The following is a 21,610-nucleotide window of genomic DNA, read 5'->3' on the forward strand; positions in this document are numbered from 1 at the left end:
AAGCCAATGGCACTCTCTATGTGTCTCATGTAGTGCACTAGCTATATAGGGAGTATGACGCTATTTGAAATGCAGCCCAAACTTTCGCTGTAAGGGTTTACGGGCGGGAATTCTGTACATAGGACGCAGTATGAAAGCATAACAAATAAAAATATGTGAATGAGCAAATCTAAGCAAATGTACTCAGTCGAAAACATTGATATTTTTGATGTGGGCGAACAAATCGTGTGTGTTTGACAGCTCCGGCACAGTAGGAGGCGGTAGCGGTCCCCTCGTCGGTTCTCCTGCTTCCACTGAAGCGCTCCTTCCTTCAGCAGCGAAAGAGAAAAAGTAAAAGTAGCAGCTAGCTGCAAACATCTCCAGAACTCAGCTGCGGGCCTCCGACACACACAAAACGGAGCTCTACAACCATGACAGCCATCTCACAGGACAGCGACAGGGAGAAGGTAGGCCTCGCCGCGCTGTTTCCGCTGTGTTAGCCCGCTCGCGCGCGCTCGTTGTTCAGAAGTTAGGGAGGAAGGGAGGAAGGGAGGTAGGGAGGAAGGGCGGAAGGGCGCACCTGGAGAAGTTCGTAGAACTTCACATGATCAGCAGCTGTGGAGCAGCCCACATCAGATCAACGTCCCCATAACATAACAACGTTCAGCACTGAAGCTTATCCCGTAACCCTACCGTTAGTAGCTAACGTTTCAGGAACGTTCTGAAAACGTCTGACGTGATAATGGTTTGCATCACAACGTTATTCGAACGCTTCGCACACAACGTCACCCAGCTGACGCTAGTTGAGCTCTAACGTTATGGAGACGTTTGAAGTAACGTTCCCAAAACGTATAGTTAAAAAAAAAAAAAAAAAAAAAAAGACCCAAATTCAGTCAGATCAAACGTTACCAGGACGTTGCTCATTGTTTGATTAAAACGTTTTGGCAACGTTGAGAAAGCTTGCAGTAAGGGCAATGAGTGCCAAAAAAGGGTCTACTAACTGAAAGGGTGGGCTGGTAGCTGGTGGACAGGCCTGAATCTTTCATATTCACTAAACTAAATAGTTTCATAATAATAATAATAATTTTTTATATTTGTATGTTCAGGCACATGCATGTAATGCCGCCTTCAAGTTGTGTCTAAAATATATGGACAAGATGTCTGGTTATAGATGCCACAGCATAGTTGTATTTACTAGAGGGAAACTGGTAGTTATTTAGCTGTAAAGCGTGGAAACTACTGGTTAACGTAGTCTTAATAGCTTACAGATAAGTGCATGCTGCAGATGCTTCTTACTAATTTTCATACTCCGCTCTTTGTTTTCTAGCATTGATGTTAAATATCCCTTTCAGTAAACACCCACCGTTATCACAGGGCTGATTACAGCAGCTGGTGTCTGATGGTGAGACGGAAAAACAGAAGTAAACAAACAAACAGCAGCAAGAACACACTAGAAATCTTAGGGCGTTAATGTGGGTGTCCTTGTTTGGATGGATTCTCAAGTCCAGTGTGCATAACCTACAGTATCTGGCCAAAAGTAGCTGGACACGACCGTGTGTTTGGGACCTCAGCTACTTTAAGGTGGACCCATTGCTGACACAGGTGGATTGCTTGCTTACAGGTGGCTGTTCTCTTAATTCAGTATCGGTTTATTGCTGTTTTGCTTTTTATTGTTCTATCCAGTGTCGACCAGAGCAGGATGGGTTCCCTTCTTGAGTCTTGGTTCCTCTCGAGGTCTCCTCCTCTTGATCCGAGGGATTGCCACTGGTTTACTCAAAAGAGGCTTGGACCCGGATCTCTGTAAAGCTGCTTTGTGGCAACATTTGTTATGAAAAGCCTTTAGAAATATTAACATTTGAATTGAATCAACTCATGTCTTAAAGAATTTCCTATATATATATATATATATATCTCATGAGTCTAATTCAACATGACCAATGCCAAGCTGCACCACAACCCGATCCAGGATTGAACCTTGAGTTCTCTAGAGAGGTGGATCTTCATCATCAGATACCTTTGTTGTGCCATTTCTTTTGGTAATCCTGTGGCCCAAGACCGATGAAGTGGCCAGGTATAAATGGGGCCTATGTAACCTCTGACGTGAGGTGGTCCTCTCATAAGTGGGCCCCACAGCTCTATTACATTCCAGTAAGGAGGCTGAGGGCTTCTCCATTTGAGTAGTGGCTCCTTTTAGATACTACAGAATCGTGAGAACATCATTGCCAGATGTACAGATTTCTGCTCTGTGTCACAGTCGTTTTCTCTGCAGTAATCGACTCCATTTAAACTGTGCATGAGTCAGTAATTTCATTAGGGAGGGCATGTCCTCCTTGAAACTGCCATGTACATCTAAATCTGCTTCCGTAACTGGAAATCAGGTTGATGTCAAGATGAAACATGTCCACGAGTTGTAAATTTGTCTGTGTAATGGGCTGTTCAGGAGTTCCTTGTTTCAAGTTGTATTTCCTGGAAGGAACACATGTGATCTTTATCTGTTTTCTCCAGAAATGGTGATTCAAAATCATGAGTTCTTGTTTGAACCATCGTCTCCAACCCTCTCACTGCCGCGTGTAGAGAGACCGAGACCGAGAGCGAGACCGAGAGCGAGACAAGTAGTGCAGATGGCTTGCAAATTTTCAGTTAAATAGCCTCATAGATGGGCTTGTGTTTTTAGCCCAAATAGAGAGGACTCCTCTTGTTTCATTGACCCACCGACCTCTAGATTGGCCGTCCTCCATTAGCCTAGCTTCTTTTAAAAGGTAAAGGTAAAGGTGCACGTATTTGTCACTGTACACTGTACAGCGAAATGTGTCCTCCGCATTTAACCCATCTGGTAGTGAACACACACTCACACACACACATGTGTTAGGGGCAGTGAGTACACACACACACCCAGAGCGGTGGGCAGCCAACTCCAGCGCCCGGGGAGCAGAGAGGGTAAAGGGCCTTGCTCAAGGGCCCAACAGTGGCAGCTTGCCGAGCCCGGGAATCGAACCTACAACCCTGTTATCGATATCCCGGCACTCTAACCGCTGAGCCACCACTGCCCACTGAGAGCAGTGTTTTCCAGCTAGGGCCATCTTCTCTTACTGTCATGGACAGTAAGTTTGACTAATTGGTTTACGCTGTGGCGTCAGGGTGTTCATGCACCCCCACAAACCTAAATCACTTTGGTCAACATAATCCAGGACCGCCTTTAACTACACTATATCTCTAAATGTTTGTGGACAATCCGTCTAATGAATGCATTCAGCTACTTTACTTTACGCATGCACTCACTAGCTTGTCTAGTCCCTGTAGTGCTGACAATAGATTAGGACTCTCTGGAGCAGATGACCATGAATCTATTGGCACCATGCTGCCTAATGCCAAAGGTGGGCTAGAGGGGTATAAAGCCCCACAGCATTGAGCTGTGGAGCAGTGGAAGAACTGTGTTCTCTGGAATGGTGGATGCTGCTCCGTCCAATGCTTTTGGGATGAGTTGGGTGCTTTCTGCACAGAAAAGCAAGGCACAGACCAAAACACGTTGTCTGTCAATTGATGGCAAATGAAAGCCCGTGTCCAGCTTGCACAGCAGTCTTGCAGGATCACCCTCAATGGCTCATAACACTAGGGGAAAAATCAAATGTATTTTTTTTCATGAGGGAACGAGAAAGCAAAAGAAAGAGTGCTCTTCTGAGAGTGCTCTTTCCTGTTTCCTCTGAGGAATGTTTAAAGGATGTTTCTCAACTCCTCTGAGGACTGCTTTCAGCTGACGTTGTCATCTAGGAGATCTAGGTGTCTGCTGGCCTAGCTGGATTCTTTCCTCCACACAAATCTTGATCTAGTTGGTATGGTTTCGGGTATCTGAACCTCTGTGGAGCTGTGAGAATTTTAAGGATGGTTTCTGGCCTTTTACAGTACAAGCTGGGGTTGCTCTTTGTGCTCAGACCAAGGCATCTGTCTGCACGGGGGGCTCTGGTAGTTCCAGTTGAGTAGCGCAGTGGATAACACCACTGCCCTGTACACAGTAGTTTGGCTCCTGTCTAGGCAGGAATCATTAACACCACTATAATAGGTTATATTGTAGTTAAATGTAATAGGGGCAAGACAATTCTCGATAAGATATTCTCGATAAGAATATCTGCTAAATATGGAGTTAGGAAATAACTGCATTTTGCTTAATCTAATTCCTTAATCTAACTTCCTATAAATTCCATCTCTACCTTGTTCAGTGCAACCAGTCTGCTCAACCCTTCACCACCATGTCACTTCCCTTATAACCCTGTCCTCTATCATTCCTGACTCCACATGTCAGAGAGGGGGGGGGGGCTGTCTTCCTACCACAAAGCGGAAGTTTCCCCCTGCTTCTCCCCGTACATTATTACCTGAAGGCAATATGTGAATTTAAATATTGGAAGAATTTGATTGGAGGCATAATTTGCCATTAAAAGTAATGCATCGCAATCCATACTCACAATCATGTGACTTGGTGTTTACAAGTTGCAGTAGAATTGTGTTGTGGAGCTTTATCGTACAGTTTCCTCTTTGTTTGTGTGGACGACTGCGGTCTACTTCAGCTTCAAGCCCAGATTAGACCAGATTAGAGGGAAGTAATAATTAAATGTGTTGCATTAATGTAATAACATGTAAGGTAAGTAATAAACAGTACGTAATGAAGGGTGCGGAGACATGGTTGTGGTACAGAAGATTACTCATGCGCTGTTGAACTGCTACTGCTTTTCTCATAAAAGGAGAAGTGAGAATAACCACACCAGTTAAGGGCTGGTCCAAATTTGCACACACACACAGCTTATCCAGTCAATGTAAAGAAATATTGCCAATAGAGCAGAGCAGATAATCATGAATCTATTGGCACCATGACTAAAGCCAGGTGTGGGCTAGAGGGGTATAAAGTCCCCTAGCATTGAGCTGTGGAGCAGTGGAAGAACTGTGTTCTCTGGAATGGTGGTGCTCCATCCAGTGCTTTTGGGATGAGCTAGGAAGTTGGAGACCTTACTAACCCTCTTGTTGCTTAATGCAATCCATACAGCAATGCTCCAAAATCTAGTAGAAAGCCTTCCCTAGTCAGTGGAGACAATTTACTATACAGGATACAATATACAGTTACTTCAATAAGAGACAAAGTTTTGTTTTTGTTAATTATAAATACCCTTGATTTAGGAAGAAACAATGAATGTGCAGGTGTCCCAATACTTTTGTCTGTATAGTGTATGATGACACATTAGCATATCTACATGTATGTTTATGAGTTTGTTGGAATAGGCTAGTAATAGCATTTCCCATCATTTATCTGTATTGAGACATGAAAACACTTGCTGGGGAGACATAATACTGATTATGTGCTCCAGTGTACACAGAACTGCAGAGCTTATTTGCGAATGTACAATAAAATTGAGCTTTTTTCCCTTGTTCAACCAGTTGCGCTCTGTGTCCGTGGACCTGAACAATGATTCCTCGCTTCTCATCGACATTCCTGATGCCCTCTGTGAGCGCGACAAAGTCAAGTTTACAGTCCACACCAAGGTACGCAAAAATGCCACTTTGGGCTGAGGATTTACGTTAAGCTGTGTTGCATAGAATTAGGTGGATTACAGTTTGTCATGCTTATTAACATGCACTTGTCTGTTTTAGACTACACTAAACAGCTTCCAGAAGCCAGACTTTTCTGTGCCACGACAACATGAGGACTTCATCTGGCTGCATGACACACTCGTGGAGACGGAGGAATATGCCGGCCTCATCGTGAGTTTCAGTAACTTAATCCGAAGTGCCGTGTACACGCTAGACTGCTGTAGACAGGCCAGTAATATGACGTTTGCTCTTTTAGGTGAACGTTTTAGTCCCCCCCCCCCTCTCCCTCATCGAATTATCACGTTGCTTGTTTTCAGTTGACCTAACTGACAAAGAGCAAAGAGCTGGAATACTGAGAGCTGATAAGGCCTAGCTCTCTGTTCTTTAACAGAAACTCAATGGGGCTTATTCACCAGCCGTTCTTGAGAAGAAATGTCTGTTCTGTTGCATTTTCTCATGGAAATGTTGCGGGAATGCCAATGCGAGAACCGTGCCTGTAATTGTTCTTAATGAATTTTAATCATTGATAATCAATACACACTCATACATGAGTATAGATGTATATAGTAATATCAAATCAAACCATAACCACTAATAAAAGAGATGCAAACCGATTGGACACTTTGAAAATACTTCTTAGCTCCATGGCAGAACTAGACGCAAGTTAACTTCTGGCCTGATCGGCTGCATCAGGACGAAGGGGGAAATCGTGTATGTTTCCCCCAAAGGCTCCTTGTCAGCTTATCTTAACATTTTCAGTAATGTGTATTTCAAGGACATCCTGGGATAGACATTACAGATGCCCTATTTTGTGGTAAGTCAGCTATTTCTGTGTCTGCAGGAATGTGTTAGATTACTGTTCGGCTGGAATGTCCAGAGATGACCTAGTTTTAGCTGAGGGTGGCAGCCAGATTTTCCTTGGAAGGCCTTGCCATCTATTCTAACAAGGATTCCTGAGCCTTTGGAAACTGAACTGCTCTGTGATCCACTGTGGGAACGGGGTTGTTTTCTAAATGACTACTGCTGTTTGCGATTGTGTTGTTGTTGACTCCCATTTAGCCTTGTATCCTTGTTCTGCAGCTCCTGTTAGAAAGTTGAGATGGTAGGTGAGTTGGTATTATGGTAGGCAGACAGGATTCTTATGTGTAATGTTAGAAGGTTATGCAAAGGTTAGTGTAGGTAAAAGCCAAAGTGTGGAGAGTAGAAACTGAAAAAGTGCCAGAGAGCGCGAAAGAGAGAGGGAGGAACAAATGAAATTCTGTGTACAAGAACATTAGAGTGGCAAAGGAGGCCCCAATAATGTCACCCACGCAGAAACAAATATCAGCATTAGCAAGTTTTTTGTTTTTTTTAATATACATTTATTTATTTATTTATTTTTTAATCATTTTGTTTGTCAGTTTATTTCTCCAATTAACCGTCCCATTCGCAACAACCCTTGGCACTTGCAATGCTCCCGACAATAGGAGGGTAGGGACTTCTCCTTCTCATTTGATGTGTACAAAGATACAACATTGCCGGGCAGACTCTTGGAGGAAAGTGCCGGGTCCCCAGCTCCGCTCCACCACCTGTGCTGGTGTCTGAACGCCATCTACCCACCCGGAGAGAGTGTGGCCAGTTGTGCTCTCTCAGACTCTGTCTGCTGATGGCAAAGTCACATGGCTCGGGATTCAAACTTGCAGTCCCCGAGCCATAGGTTTAAACCTTCTAATGATGCTACTTGTTTGTTGTTTTGTGTTGTAGAGACTAGTGCGATTGAGTTGTCACCTGTGAATTGGCAAAAGTAATAATGCACTCATAGTTTTTCTAATTTCTTAAATAAACAGAAGAGCCTCAAAAACATAAAAAAAGGTTATAAGCAGTGTGAGTACTTTATGGCCTGGGTTGATAAAGCCACCACTAAATCCATTCTTTGTCAAACCTCTGCCTGGCACTCTTTAAACTGACTTGCTTTTTGAGTTTGTGACCCATTAAATGCTCAGTGAGTTGTCAATTATAATTTACAGTCTTGCTCAGCATTCTCACTTCTTTCTCACTAATCTCTCTTTGTCTTCTGCAGATTCCCCCTGCTCCACCAAAGCCTGACTTTGAGAGCCCTAGGGAGAAAATGCACAAGCTCGGAGAAGGGGAATCCACCATGACTAAGGAAGAGTATACTAAAATGAAGCAGGAACTGGAGGCGTGAGTTCTAAACACATGATCTCTGTTCTTTGAGCCATAGGAGGTTTACTGTAGAAACAGTGTGAGTGTGAACCTTTTAGGCGTAGGAAATGCATGGGAACCAAGAACGTTTCCAAATCGTTGCCTGGAGGAGCTGTATGTGTAAACACAAACATCTGAATCAGTTGTATGTAAAGTACAAAGTCCGGGTAATGTCCGAGAGATGAATTTCAAGTTACAGTGGGTCACGTCATACTTAATGCACATGTTACACAGGCACTGCCCATTGTTGAAACCACACAGAACATTTCCTGTAGTGAGAACACATCTGACATGGAAATTCTGACTATATGCTTGGTGTGAAAGGGCAACTGCAAAAAATGTCCTGACCTAATTTTCTGACCATTTTCCAGAGTTCATGTGTGAAAATGATTAAGGTTCTTCACACTCCTTTGTCTCTTACATGTGTTTTTTTTGTTGTTGGTGCCTGTTTGTAGTTGGTTTTATGCATTCAGCTGTGCTGTATAGTGACAAAGAAGACACGCATATATAATTAATTTATTTTAGATATTTACTATTTCTTTTTGCTACAAACTACAAAAAGAAACTCTTATATTAACCAATAATATCGTAGCTTGTTTTACCTCCCCATCCAACACCTTCTGTCTAGCATCCCCACTCTATCTGACTGCACATCTATGCTCAAATAAATATGGCCTGACTCTTGATTTAACATTTTCACATTGTCCCACCCCCCTCCTGCTACCTACATTCTACCTCCTGTACTACCAGGATTTCATGCCAACGGTACGACAGAAGGAGAATGGCCCCCATGGTTTACTTTAGACTTGCACCTGCTTTTCATAAGCCAATCATATCCTGATGGCTGACATCATTTCCCACCCACAGTTATTTCCCACCAGAATATCCTGTTTCACTCTGAAGTACATCATATTAAAATATAGAGCCTGTTTTCTGAGTCACATTCATATTAATGTTTGAAAAATGTTTTTCTGACTTATATATAAACACAAATTTATAACTACCCTACAGCTTTTCCATTGTTAATGCCATTTACTTGTAAAATCAGTTTCTTTAAAAGAAAAAAAAAACCTTTTCCCCTAAAGGTAAATTTAACAAGTTATCTGCTGTAAATGTTTGTTTAACTCTGTTATCAGTTCTAGGTATTTTTTTGTTCTATGTACTTCTTAGTCAGTCTTTAATCTTTGGGTTGTGTGTTTTATTGTGTTGCTCTTTAGGGAGTACCTGGCTGTGTTTAAGAAGACTGTGCAGGTGCACGAAATTTTCCTCCAACGGCTTTCTTCCCACCCAAACTTCAGCAAGGACAGAAACTTCCAGATATTCCTGGAGTATGACCAGGATGTGAGTGTTTGTTTTTTTTCTGTTCTATTTCTTTCTAAGAGCAAAATGCACACAGGCTTCAGTTCCTGTGAAGCTGCAGTGTTGGCAGGATGGACCCACATGGAATGAAGAGAGGACTGACAGGAAGATGGTGACCCCAGGGCCACATCCTGCTTAGTTAAGCACTAATGTGTATCGCTGTTGTTTAGCTTTTATGGAGGCTGTTTTTGGGGTACACAAATGCATAGAATCCTTGTAGTATTATTATCCCCAAATTTCATTTTAACGTTATTCAGAATTTGATTATTCAGAATTTGATTATTCAGATGCTGCTTCCCCATTTTATATATATTTTTTCAATATTAGTTATTTTAGTTCTCTTTAAATTTTGTAATTCAACATATGCCGAAAGACAGGCAGCCAGCAATGTCCACTGGGACAACAACAAAAAAATTTACAGACCCCTTCAGTGAGGTCTACCTGAATATGGTTCATATTTCCATGATTCATGATCTGTTGCTCAGGATACAAAATTCTGGTGTTTAGACTAATTTCAATTAGAACGTAATGACTTTTGGCTGCCTCTAAAATGGCATCTTTTATTTGCCTACATCACCAAGGGCAAATATAAGAATATGTGATATCATGTTTCCTGGTATTTATAAATAATAAGCTGTCGCAGAACCGCCCCCAAGACCCCATTGACTCAAATGAAATGTCTTCCTTTTGCTCACTAGATGGGAAAAGTAAAAGTAAGTAATCCATTCTTTCCCATATCTGCTACACTGTAAAAATTGGTTTGCCTGTTCAGCCTAAAATAAATGACTTTATGTTAAACATAACATGCCATTGAACTGGATTTATCCAACTCAAATAAATACTATGAATCGAATAATGGTTCATTCAAAGTATTTCTTTGAGTTGAACAAACCCAGTTGCCCAATTGCGTAATACAACATGAAATCATTTTTAAAAGGTGTTTTATTTATTCATTTATTCATGTATTTATTTATTTATTTATTTTTTTGAAAGGCATACCACTTTTTATAGTGTGGCTGTTGTGAGGGAATGGATGGATTACTTCCCTTGAGCGAAACAAGCAAATCGCCACCTAGTGTACTGAAGTTTCTACTCTTGCTCATATTCTGGCTTTTGTTTCAAAATGATCACTGAATCATTTTTTTTATGCACAATATAGTAAAAAATAAACAATGTATCACATCAGACAGCTTTATCATTATTTACTTACTTTATGCCATTTTATCACCATTTCTGCTTCCTCTCTGCTGCTGTATCATGTATTTATCAGACTTTGACACTGTATATTTAACACCTACCAACTGTACCTAACCTGGACATTTTGAAGGGTCTACTTTATATAGAGGACATGTGTGGGAGTGTGCTTACAGTGATTTTATGGAGATGGAGAGTCAGATAATTGAGGTGTGCTCTGGCTGGATTAAAACGTGCACCCACACTTGTCCTGTGGAGATATCATTGGACACACCACATGTTTCCTGTGCAACCCACACAAAGTCACTAGCAACCACATGTACCAAACAAATGGGGGCAGCAGCCTTTTATTCTAGGGTCAAACTGATATGAAAGCTTTGTGACAGATATCGTTTTCAGGTGGCTGGAAATTGCAATAACTAGTAGCATTGCCCAACATAATTTTATGTTTCATAGTTTCATAGTGTATTTATAGTGACTAGCACCTTTACCTTTTTAGTTTTTTAAAAATAGAAATATTGAAGCATGGGAGAGTGGGTTTTATTTTTTTAACATTGGTATTTTGTCCAACAGTTCCATCATCTTCATAGAAATAGATTTTTTCTATATTTATATAACATGCTATGCTCATGCCAAAGTTCAGGTTTGGACAGCACTTTATGATTGAGTTAATATAACCTTGTACCTTTCTGGTCTCATGAATGTTCTGCTTTTCTGTGTTTGCTATTTCAGCTCACTGTGAGGAGGAAAAATGCTAAAGAAATGTTTGGTGGCTTCTTTAAGAACATGGTGAAGAGTGCTGATGAAGTCCTCATCTCAGGGATTAAGGTTTTGCATTTTTTTTAATATGCTGATATAAACATATCTTTTTTTTATGGATGTTAATCCGTAGGTACTATCCACTCTGTGCAGCCAGACGTTCAGTAGTAATCATGCATGTTAACTACCATTGGGAATTCTGTGTGTTGCAGGATGTTGATGAGTTCTTTGAGCAGGAGAAGACTTTTCTCCTAGATTATTTTAGCAAGATCAAGGATTCAACTGCCAAAGCTGAAAAGATGACCAGAGCTCATAAAAGTAAGGTCTTAAGATGCAGCATCTATAACTATATTCAGCCAACAGGTAGAAAAGCTCAAAATGCTGCTCTTTGGGAATAATTCTAAAAGCTCAGCACATATTTGTGCTGATAACCCTCACACCAAATGTGGAAATAATTATCTTTAGAGAGCGTCAACTTTTTACAGATAAGGTGGGTTACATACAGGCTGAAATGAAAACTAGTCATTGCCTTACTTTTTTTGCTTCCTCCCTTTAGATGTTGCTGATGATTACATCCATATTTCTGCAACATTGAACAACATTGGTGCAGAAGACAATACAGCCCTAAAAACGTGAGTACTCTGTTCTGATGAAAAGGAAATGCAGGTGAGGTCTTCAAAGGTAGCATTTCTACACACCATGTGTAAGATTACAAAATAGGAACTTCAGTTTGGGGTCTATTCTTTTATGTTTGTACTCCATGCAAAAAATAACTTATCACCTTGCAATAAAACAAATCTGATATTGTGTTCTTATTTTGTAAGACTATGATATGTAGTGTGTGTCTTTCTTTTATGTATAGCAACATGAAACCTGGACATGCTTGTATAGCAGTATAGATTTAACTATCTTCCAAAGAAAACCTCACACAGCCATTAATGTCACAGTGAATATGTCCAAGTTGTGTCCAACTGACTCATTAGTTCCAAGGTTCCAGGTGTAAATGAGGAACAGGGCTGTTAAATGCAGTGCTTTGGGTGCAGTTCTCCGATACTGGCCGCTGGATATTCTACATGGTGCCTCATGACTTTTCTTTATTTTGTAACCCTTGTTGGTCATTCACATATGTTCGTGTCGTATGGCCACCCCTTATTTTCTAACGTTTCAGTTCATTTGACTCTCTTTGAATTGGGCCAGCAGAGGGAGCTATAATACAAGCAACCATTTTTTCTGTGGTTTGGCATCTGTATGGTTTCAAAGGCTAACAAAATGCCTAAAAGAAAACCCTAACAAAACCAAACGATTCAGTGGTGTCAGGAAATAAACCCATGTTAACTGTGTGTATTATGACTGTGTCTTCTCCTTACAGGCACTTGGAGAAGTTTTCCGAGCTTCTTGAGAAACTCAGGGTAAGATCTTGTGGATCTCCTAATGGCTCAGATTAATTTTCAGTTATTATTAGCTAGATTTGCAGTTCAAGTGTGTGTGTCTTTATAGAAAGTGGAAGGCAGAGTGGCTTCAGATCAGGAGCTCAAGCTCACAGAGTTGCTGAGATACTACATGAGAGACATTCAAGCTGCCAAGGTAAGAACTACCATTGGTCTTTAATGTCTGATTTGGCAGAATGTGCTTATTTTTTTACATACCTTTTTTCTCAGTTTCCAGAAAATATAATGTCAAAGCTTTTACAAGAGTGATGCTATAGTTTTGCAAATAGTTTGCAATCGACATCTACAATCTACAAGACAGCAAGAGTAGTCTAGGCTACTGTGTGCAGTAGGGCTGTCCCAAATACAGTTTTTTTGGGGGCTTTGGCAGTAATGAGCATCTGGAGCCTCGTCTCGGAGGGAAGGGGTGTTGAGGCATTCTAGTAACAGCAGCACAGAGCACATTTTAAACTGACAATGTCTTTTGAACAAACATACAAATCACAACCAGGCTGCATTTGTTTGAGCCTTAAGCCTACCTACGCTCTCTTCCTATTGTGAAAGAGAGCTTCTGGTCTTGTTCATGAAGGACCAGCCTTTGAGAAAATGCGTTCTGATGGGGATGTTTTTGGTGCTGGCCTTTTCCCTGGCTGCTGGTTAATTATTTTTGAAGCAAAGTGGGGCACATTTTTATATGTAATTATGTGCAACTTTACTATTTAAGCACCAGATAAAAGTTGTCATGCCGATTAGACAAGACACATTAGCTAAGCAAAAGTTGCTAGCTAGTATGGGGTCGATTTTTGAACTGTCAAACAACAGTCTACTCACAGCATGTTCTTTTTGTAAGCATGTTGTGCTACTGTGGTCACGCCAGTTTCAAATAGCATACTTGGCACACTACCTTTGTCTTGTTATAGTTTCATTTAAAGCATTTTAACACAGCTGACATGATCTGAAGAGTGGCGTTCAGTGTTGGGAATGAGCGAGAGTTAGGGCCCCCAAGCTGAGTAGCCTGTATTTCCACATTTAGTCCCTCCTGTCCCACCAAAAAACAAAAGTTAAAACCGTACTCCCGAAGTTAAAACCTGAAAACCTTCCCAATGGATGAATTTCCAAATAGTTGAATATTTTGGTTCAGACATCGTCATACTTTTACAATATTGGTTGCGCACGGTCAGTCTCTTTTTTTTGCTTACTTAAGATGCCCCTGCAGCTTGACCCTTGGTAAGATGAGTGAATGCTTTGTACATTCAAAATGTCAAGTCACATTAGCACAAACTTTTCTTGAACTCCAGTTATGCCGTAACCTTCCTAAACTATTTTTGTCATGTACACATCAGTTATTTTGATAAAACATTCCTAGGTCTTTTTCGTGATGAACTCCAAAAATAAAATCGTGTAGGTTTGACTATGTATTGACCAGCAAAGCCATAATGTGTTTTGGGGTGTTTTTCCCTTCTCCAATCCCCTCCTATCCCTCAGGATCTTTTATACAGGCGTGCGCGGGCCCTCGCCGACTATGAGAATTCCAACAAAGCCCTGGATAAGGCTCGTCTGAAGAGCAAGGATGTTGCACAGGCTGAGGAGAACCAGCGACAGTGTCTGCAAAAGTTTGACAAGCTCTCTGCGTCTGGCAAACAAGGTGTGTTTTGGGTTGTTTTTTTTAAATTATTTATTTATTTATTTATTTTTTGTAAATTCAGAGCACCCCAGCCCTGACTTTGTCTGTTTGACTGAGCAATCAAGTTTTTTCTTTTGTTTTCTTCTTCTTCTTTTCTTGCTTTTTTTTTTTTTACAGAACTCACTAGTTTTAAGGGCAGGCGTGTGGTGGCCTTCCGCAAAAACCTGATCGAGATGGCCGAACTAGAGATAAAGCATGCCAAGGTGAGGACTATATCAGCAGTGTTGTTGTATTGCTTTTTGAGCTACATTAGTGTTACCTGGGAATATACTGCCAATTGTGGGTGATTAGAAATGGGCTCCATGATTTTAATCCACTATGAATGTTTGTAGTTTTATAGTAGTGATTATGTGTAAGTGTGAATTGGATAATTTGTTATAGTAATCCTGTTCCAAACCACCTCACACTAATGTATAGTAACAAAACAGAAACAGAACTGAGCCCTGTTGTTGTTATTGAGTGTTGTACGTTTCATGCAACACTCATGCACCTTCACTTTCGGACTAACCCAAGCACATTTGCAGTAATTCAGGGGCAAATGTAAATTTTTTTCACATGTAAAATGTCACTGTAGACCTCAAATTGCATTGCAAATAGCGACCATCTGGGTTCAAGCACTATGTGCCATTATGGAGAACGTAGAATTGCTAAAAGGTGAATTTTGTGCATGACTTAATTTTTCATTCGCAGTTGCCTGCTCCACAGCTTTATATTAAAGTATTTTAGCCTCAGAATGTTTTAATGTTAAAATGGCCAAGGCAAAGTTTTTTTTTCTTTTTCTGTGGAACAGGAAAAAACAACTTAACAGCAGTGAAAAGGGTGACAAGATCAGAAACAGCACTCTGCAGTTGTGTCAACTGCAGTATCAGCTGACAATTCTAATTCTAGTGTATAGTTTATTTTATAGAGCTAATAGTGCTGTTTGAAGATGAAATTGGTGTACCTAATAAAAGTAAAAGGTTGAAATATGCAGATTTGGTGGCTGAGGTGAGAGACCGTGGGTGGGTAGAGATAGGTGTTGGGGTTTTTGTAGCGAAGTCTATTATGTTCTTGCTGGTTGAATTCGGATTTAGAGGACGCCGAAAGTAGCTGAAAGATCTAGTCGGTGGTTCTGGATAAGAAAGGCTGAGGGTGGGCAGGAAAAGGGTACCGTGTGACTAAAAATGTGGTATTGTGGGAGATATGAGCTTGGAAGTGAGCTTGGAGGGGAGTGGGTCTGGGAAGCCATACCTCGCTGTTGAGCCTTCTTGAGGTGTTCTGTGCTTAATTCAGCCAAACACTGACAAAGTGAGGTGCCTACCTGATGACCCCTATGAAAAACTTGCAGTGTAGTTGGCCCTATGTGTAACATCAAGTATTAGGTTTTTTTTAAAGTATTTGGGGGATGAGGTGGGTTTAACCTAGTGAAGCACTGACGAAAGGAAGTTCTTAGCTGATAACCCCTGTGAAAAGCTTGCAGTGCAGCGGGGATTAGAATAGGTGTGAAGGGAATGGACTTTCCCACCCCTACGTTACTGGGTTCTGTACAAGACATTAGTTATCATTGTTGGCCCAGAATTATAATTTTTCTTTCTCTTTTTTGTCTTTCTGACAATTCATTTCCCCTCCACAGAACAACATGTCCCTTCTGCAGGGCTGCATTGAGCTGCTCAAGGTGAATTGACCCTCAGCTGAACAAGCCTGATCATGTCTGCCAGCCTACTCAAAGGGAATCAGGATACATTTCCTCAAGCCCCATCAATCGTCAATAACCACTGCTAAGGCCTACACATCAGGACAGTACCACACGAAAGATGTTTCCAGCATGTTTACAGAAGTGCCTGTCTCGCCTCCGTCACACACTCTGTCTCTCTATGTGTGAAAGCTTACGTAAGTGCATCTCACCATGAAGCCGAGACAGGGGTTGTGTCCAAGAAAAGGTCAGGGTTATTTTTTTTTTTTTTAATGTGTGTGTTTTTCTTTTTCTGCTGCCTCCATTGCAGCACTTACATTTGCTCTCAGTGGCTTATTAGTTTGGGTTTTGTAATTCCATTCATGAGCAGAAACTGACAGTGTTCACTTTATGGAAGAAAGTCAAAATGTGAAAAATCTCTTATGAGCCACCCAGAAATATTTATGCTATGAAACAAAAATTTGTTTTGCATTTAAAATGTGGGTACGTTAGTCTTTCTTGGCAGTGCCCAGTGTTTGGTGGAGTGACTCAAATGGTGGGTGTCCAGGACTATACAATACCAGAGCTTCCAGATGTTTAGATAGAGGGATTTCTTCACCTCTATACTCTTTCTAAAAGCTATACACGTTGATCTTGCGCTTTGGTGTTTTCGAACACCTTGTTTATAATTAGCTATAAACCATGAGGCAGATTAGCCCTGGTGGGCATTTGCCTGTGCCTCAGCATGCAATTTATTATTTTATGTTTACGTCCCATAATCTTTACATCATGTAGCTTTCCCCCCCGTATTGAACTGCCCTTTGCTTGAACTGCTGCTGCTTCTGATTTAAACATGATTTTGCTATTTCTTACACTAAACTACACGTTTTCTCTTGTTACTAACATTTTAGACCCATTGCATATGACATTACCAGTGGACCAAAACTTCTTGTGTAATGGCACAAAATGTGTTCCGCAATCTGAGAAGATATTTTTTAAAAGCACTCAAATCAGATACATGCAATTATGTCGGAGTTCAGGTATTTGATTATATGGATGTTTTGAAAATTGAATGTATTTCTAATGGATTTCAAAGTAGAATTTTTCCTATGGAGTGTCCATTTTTTGTAGAAAAAAAAAGTATTGCAAGGATGGCATTAAAGAAGCCCTGTTTCAGTTTTCAGGCCTTTTGTGTGATTATTTAAAGTGACATTTCATAAGAAACCTCATTTTCTGCACTTCAGATGTGTCAGATGTAGTATATAAGCACTGTTACAAAATGTGTAAGTTCATAAATAGATACTAGGCTGCAAAACATTCAGGCCAGGTGTTGCATTATAAAGAAGACCCCAAGTGACCCTAATGCTGCAATGTTAACATCAATGTTCCGGTCATAAGCATTGTTGACCCTTTTTGATAATGGATTTATACCACTATTAAAGCTATGAAACAAATATCAATACATTGCAAATACAACAGAGTGCCTGGGTGAGAGCGCAGAATTAGCCACTCTACGCCACTCCTGGACCTACAAGGACACAGCAATAGCAGCTTAGCAGAGATGGGTATTGAACCCATGAGCCTGTGATCACAAACCCTGTACTCTTAACAATCGAGCCACCACTGCCTGTTAAATTGTTAATGAGAATTTTTAAAGAACTTAATCAGAACTGTTTGTGCCTCTACTGAAAAGTAAAACTTGTGGGAGTGAAAATTTCCATTCCTTTCTCATCACTTGTAGAAGACTTGCATTTTTTTCCTTCTTTACTTTGGCAAGTGGACTCCTTCCTTAATAGTGTTTACATAAGTCCCTCCCATCAATTCCTGTCATTACTCAACTCACTTCTTTGGCTAGTGGACACTGTGGATGGTGAGACCTACATCTGTGTTACGGCGCTTGGGTGTGACTGGCTGTAGCAGAATTTAGTACAAGCAGCCAGTAGTAAATAATTAAGGCATTGCATGAAATGAGCTCACTAAACTTGTCATATAAAGTAAAAGAAAGGCTTGATTAGCTTGGCTGGATTTGGACTATGGTAAATTGGCTCTTCTTGCTTTGAAGGTCTTCGAGACACCCCTAAAGGACACCCTAAAGGGTTTTTCTGGACAAGCTGAGAGATCCAGACCTGTCGCTGAAGTGAAAGAAGTATGTGGACTGAGGTGGTGGAGTTTATAGTGGTAGTGTGTGTGTGTGTGTGTGTGTGTATATATATATATATATATAGACACACACCAGCAAAGGATTTGGCACACATGATTAGCGTTGTCTTGCCTGTTTTTGCAAAGTTGGCTACATACTGCATTCAGCAGCGCGCTGGGCCCAGAGTAGCAGCAACAGCCACTTTTCTGATCCCCTGTTATAGTTGACTTAATTTTTACATTAACACATATATTTTATGACATAATTTAGTGGAATTAAAAAAAAAATGTGGGTTTAATGAGTCATACTGTTGACTATGTATCACTTCCTTTGCACGTGTAGCAGTTGTATTTAGTACCAAAAAAAATCTATTGGACATATTGAAACATTGCATTTCTCACTTCATATAATAATCATTTTTCCACTGAACTTCCACAGTCAGTCATAGTGGTTTGATGCTGACACACCAAGCTTCATCTCAGTGCTCTGATGATTCAGACCCATGTCGTTTATGGTCTGTAATTAGCTGGATACGCCTGATTTTATTTAAAAGGTCCAGAAGCTTGAATGTATGTAGAATAATATAATATCTTTTATGTTATACAGAAAGTGAGAAGAGTCTGAAGTTGGGTCATGCAACTCTAGTCATTTTCTCTCTGAGGTCCAATTAGAATGACTTTTGTCTTTCAGATGTTCAAGTCATTCAGTGGTTTGTTGTTTAGGTATGGTCTGGGGAATGTTATTTCTAATGTGCTGCTGTTTTATCATCAACAACATTACATATAAAACCCTACAAAGCCATGTAGGTTGTTTCCTGGCTTCCAAGTTTCATACCCAACCACGTTCTGACCTTATTGAAAGCTCAAAAAGTTGTGCATTAATTGACACTCTATACAAGGGGTGGGCAACAGGGGCTTAACATCCAGCACAGTTTGCTGATTTCCCTGCTCTAACAGACCTACCAAACCTGGCGACTAACAGGTGAGTTGAATCACGGTGTGCTTGAGCTGGAAAAGCACCAAACTGTGCAGGAATCCGGCACTCGAGGACTCAAGAACTGCCCACCCCTACTCTGTACTGTACTCTGTGGCAGCCATTGTTCAGCTTCTCACTGCTGCTGGTGTAAATAGGGAACCATCTGCCAGAAGTCGTTTGTTAAAGTTCACTCAGAATGATAAAACTGATGAAATCAGTATATCAATACTTTAAGTTTTCTTCTTCCCATTTTGGACAATTTTGGTGCTCTGTGCTATGCATTCTTCCACATACTTAAATGTCTACTACATAGTTACGTTATATTTGATTAATTAAAAAAATATCTTAATAGTAATTAAAAGTTAATAATTATTATAATTATAATGGGCAGTGGTGTTTCAGTGGTTAGAGCGCCAGAATATTGATAACAGGGTTGTGGGTTCGATTCCCAGGCTCGGCAAGCTGCCACTGTTGGGCCCTTGAGCAAGGCCCTTTACCCTCTCTGCTCCCCGGGCGCTGGAGTTGGCTGCCCACCGCTCTGGGTGTGTGTGTACTCACTGCCCCTAGCTCACTAGTGTCTGTGTGTTCACTACCACAGATGGGTTAAATGCGGAGGACGCATTTCGCTGTACAGTGTACAGTGACAAATACATGCACCTTTACCTTCAATGGCAATAAAATATTTTAATTACTATAGTAATCTCTGATCACTATAGTAATTAAAATATTTAATTGCCATTATACATGTGCAAAAGAAATCTGTGAGACAGGAGAACGTCAAGCTCCACTGTCACTTCTGGCAGAAACCTCACAGGTGTTTAGGCCCATTCTACATTCTACTAAGACAACTCAACACCATGGGTCTGAAAATCATGAAGCTCAGCTGCACAAATAAAAGGACAATTTGCCTGCTAAACACCAGACTACTGAAGCTGCTGGTGTTCCCAGAACCAGTCCAGACCTCAGAGTCACTGAATGTGCTTGGGATTATTTGGTGATGGTGAGATGCAGAACACTTCTGCAGAAAACTGAAAGCTGCTACTGTAGATGTTTAGTGGTTGACCAGCCTGCATGCAGTTGTCAGACTGGCCTCAAGCAAAGTCCAACTATACCTCATGATGTAATCACATGACATGAGGAAATGAATAAATGGGAAGTAGGACTAAGTTAGGTGTGTATGAATATGTCTCAGTTCACACTGTCTGTTTTCACACTGAAACTAGAACATGGAAGTTCTTGAGGCATAAACTCAGTAATCATGACTCAACAAAATCTGTAAGACATGGGACAAGGAAAAGGCTGTAGGTTTCTATATAGAACAATTATGTTAAGTGGAAGAACCATTGGAACGCATATATGGTTCTTTACCTGGTAAAACTCTTCAATATGGTTCTTTACAAACTATATAGCACCAAAATGGCTTTTGTGTTTGGTGTTTTGCTTAGTGATGTATGCTTTATAGTGCCAAAAGTATAACGTTACAGTTGTGAAGTAACATTATTAAGTTAAGGCTACTAAAGTGCCTGGAAATGCAAGTGCGGCAAAGCAAAATTAGCCAATAAATAATAATGAAATGTAAAAATAATAATACAAAACTGTGGAATTTCAAGTGTGTGCGAGCTTAACTGTCTAATAAAACATGCAATTATGTGATTCGGTCCTACAGTATAGAAGCAAAGTAACAGAACGAGGCCTCCCTGCTGTGTCTGTAATGTACACAGTGGGGTGGGTGGGTTGCAGAAGACCAGAATGTGCAGGTCTAAGATTATGTGTTGGATCATAAATAGACAGTTGGTGGGGTATGCAGGTATGTAGCTATACTAAAAGATCCAGGTAGAATTATCCCCTCTAGAGAGGCTGTATCTTGTCAGGTAGCTGAGGTCAGTTGAGGTTAGGGCATTGACCGCCTGGTCTATAATATGAGCTGCATAGTTTTGATGTCTTCGCTGCTACCAGTGCAGAACTGATCATAGGGGGTACACTCTCATGCCTCATGTCTCAATGGTAACGTCTAATCCTGCCTCAGATTTAATGAAGGACTAACATAGGACTACTGATAGGCTTTTGTAGGACAGTTTTTTTTATTTTCCCTATGGAAAATAACCGAAAGTGTTATTATAAATTTCTCTTACCAAAGAAGAGACCCACCAGTTTGTATAGAAGTCCCTGTAGTAACCGAGGAATACACCTTAAAGGGTTAAATTGCTTCCCATTGGATAAATAATTCTTTACCTGGTTAAAAAAAGAAGCCGTTCTAAATTGCAAAATGAAATTATTGTATTTCTGGACGCTTTACTACCCAGGAGGAGCGTTGGAATGTTCTTGTGTTAATAATAATAAACTTGGATCAGGATGGGTGTTGAAATGGATGGGATGCGGAATGGGATGGACCTATGGTATGTTATGCCGTATATGGTTTCACTTTAGCCTTTGTATCCCAAAAAGCTTGCAGCGTGACATATCTCAATGCCTACTGTACACTGCATCCACACCCACAGCAAACAAATGAACGCAACCTTCTCACACCCAACACAATAAACCCCACCAAAGGAAACCTCTCAACGGGTGCAGAATTAATGTGAATGAAGAACCTTTCATAGCATTGTCAACATTGGTGGAGCACTGCTATTACAATAGTGCCATTTAAACCAGTTACCAAACAAACG

At 40.7% G+C, this 21,610-nt stretch overlaps 1 protein-coding gene across 1 annotated transcript; it reads left to right on the top strand.

The window, feature by feature from the left end:
• Nucleotides 1-303: 303 nt before the first annotated feature.
• On the top strand, nt 304-17,008 carry snx5 (sorting nexin 5). The gene is made up of 13 exons (XM_072677409.1): nt 304-446; nt 5,401-5,505; nt 5,614-5,724; nt 7,613-7,734; nt 8,973-9,096; nt 11,041-11,136; nt 11,280-11,385; nt 11,624-11,699; nt 12,437-12,476; nt 12,565-12,651; nt 13,980-14,139; nt 14,296-14,381; nt 15,791-17,008. Exons 1-13 carry the CDS (start codon nt 411-413, stop codon nt 15,839-15,841), a joined length of 1,200 nt encoding a protein of 399 aa, XP_072533510.1. The 5' UTR covers nt 304-410; the 3' UTR covers nt 15,842-17,008.
• Nucleotides 17,009-21,610: the final 4,602 nt, after the last annotated feature.

Source organism: Salminus brasiliensis, chromosome 4, assembly GCF_030463535.1.
Source record: "Salminus brasiliensis chromosome 4, fSalBra1.hap2, whole genome shotgun sequence".
NCBI lineage: Eukaryota > Metazoa > Chordata > Actinopteri > Characiformes > Bryconidae > Salminus > Salminus brasiliensis.

Bases quoted from the DNA above. Each gene is read 5' to 3' on its own strand.
- snx5 (XM_072677409.1), top strand. From the start codon at position 411: ATGACAGCCATCTCACAGGACAGCGACAGGGAGAAG. The intron at 11,137-11,279 runs GTTTTGCATTTT...TGTGTGTTGCAG, and splicing joins TCCTCATCTCAGGGATTAAG to GATGTTGATGAGTTCTTTGA. The intron at 14,382-15,790 runs GTGAGGACTATA...TCCCCTCCACAG, and splicing joins TAGAGATAAAGCATGCCAAG to AACAACATGTCCCTTCTGCA.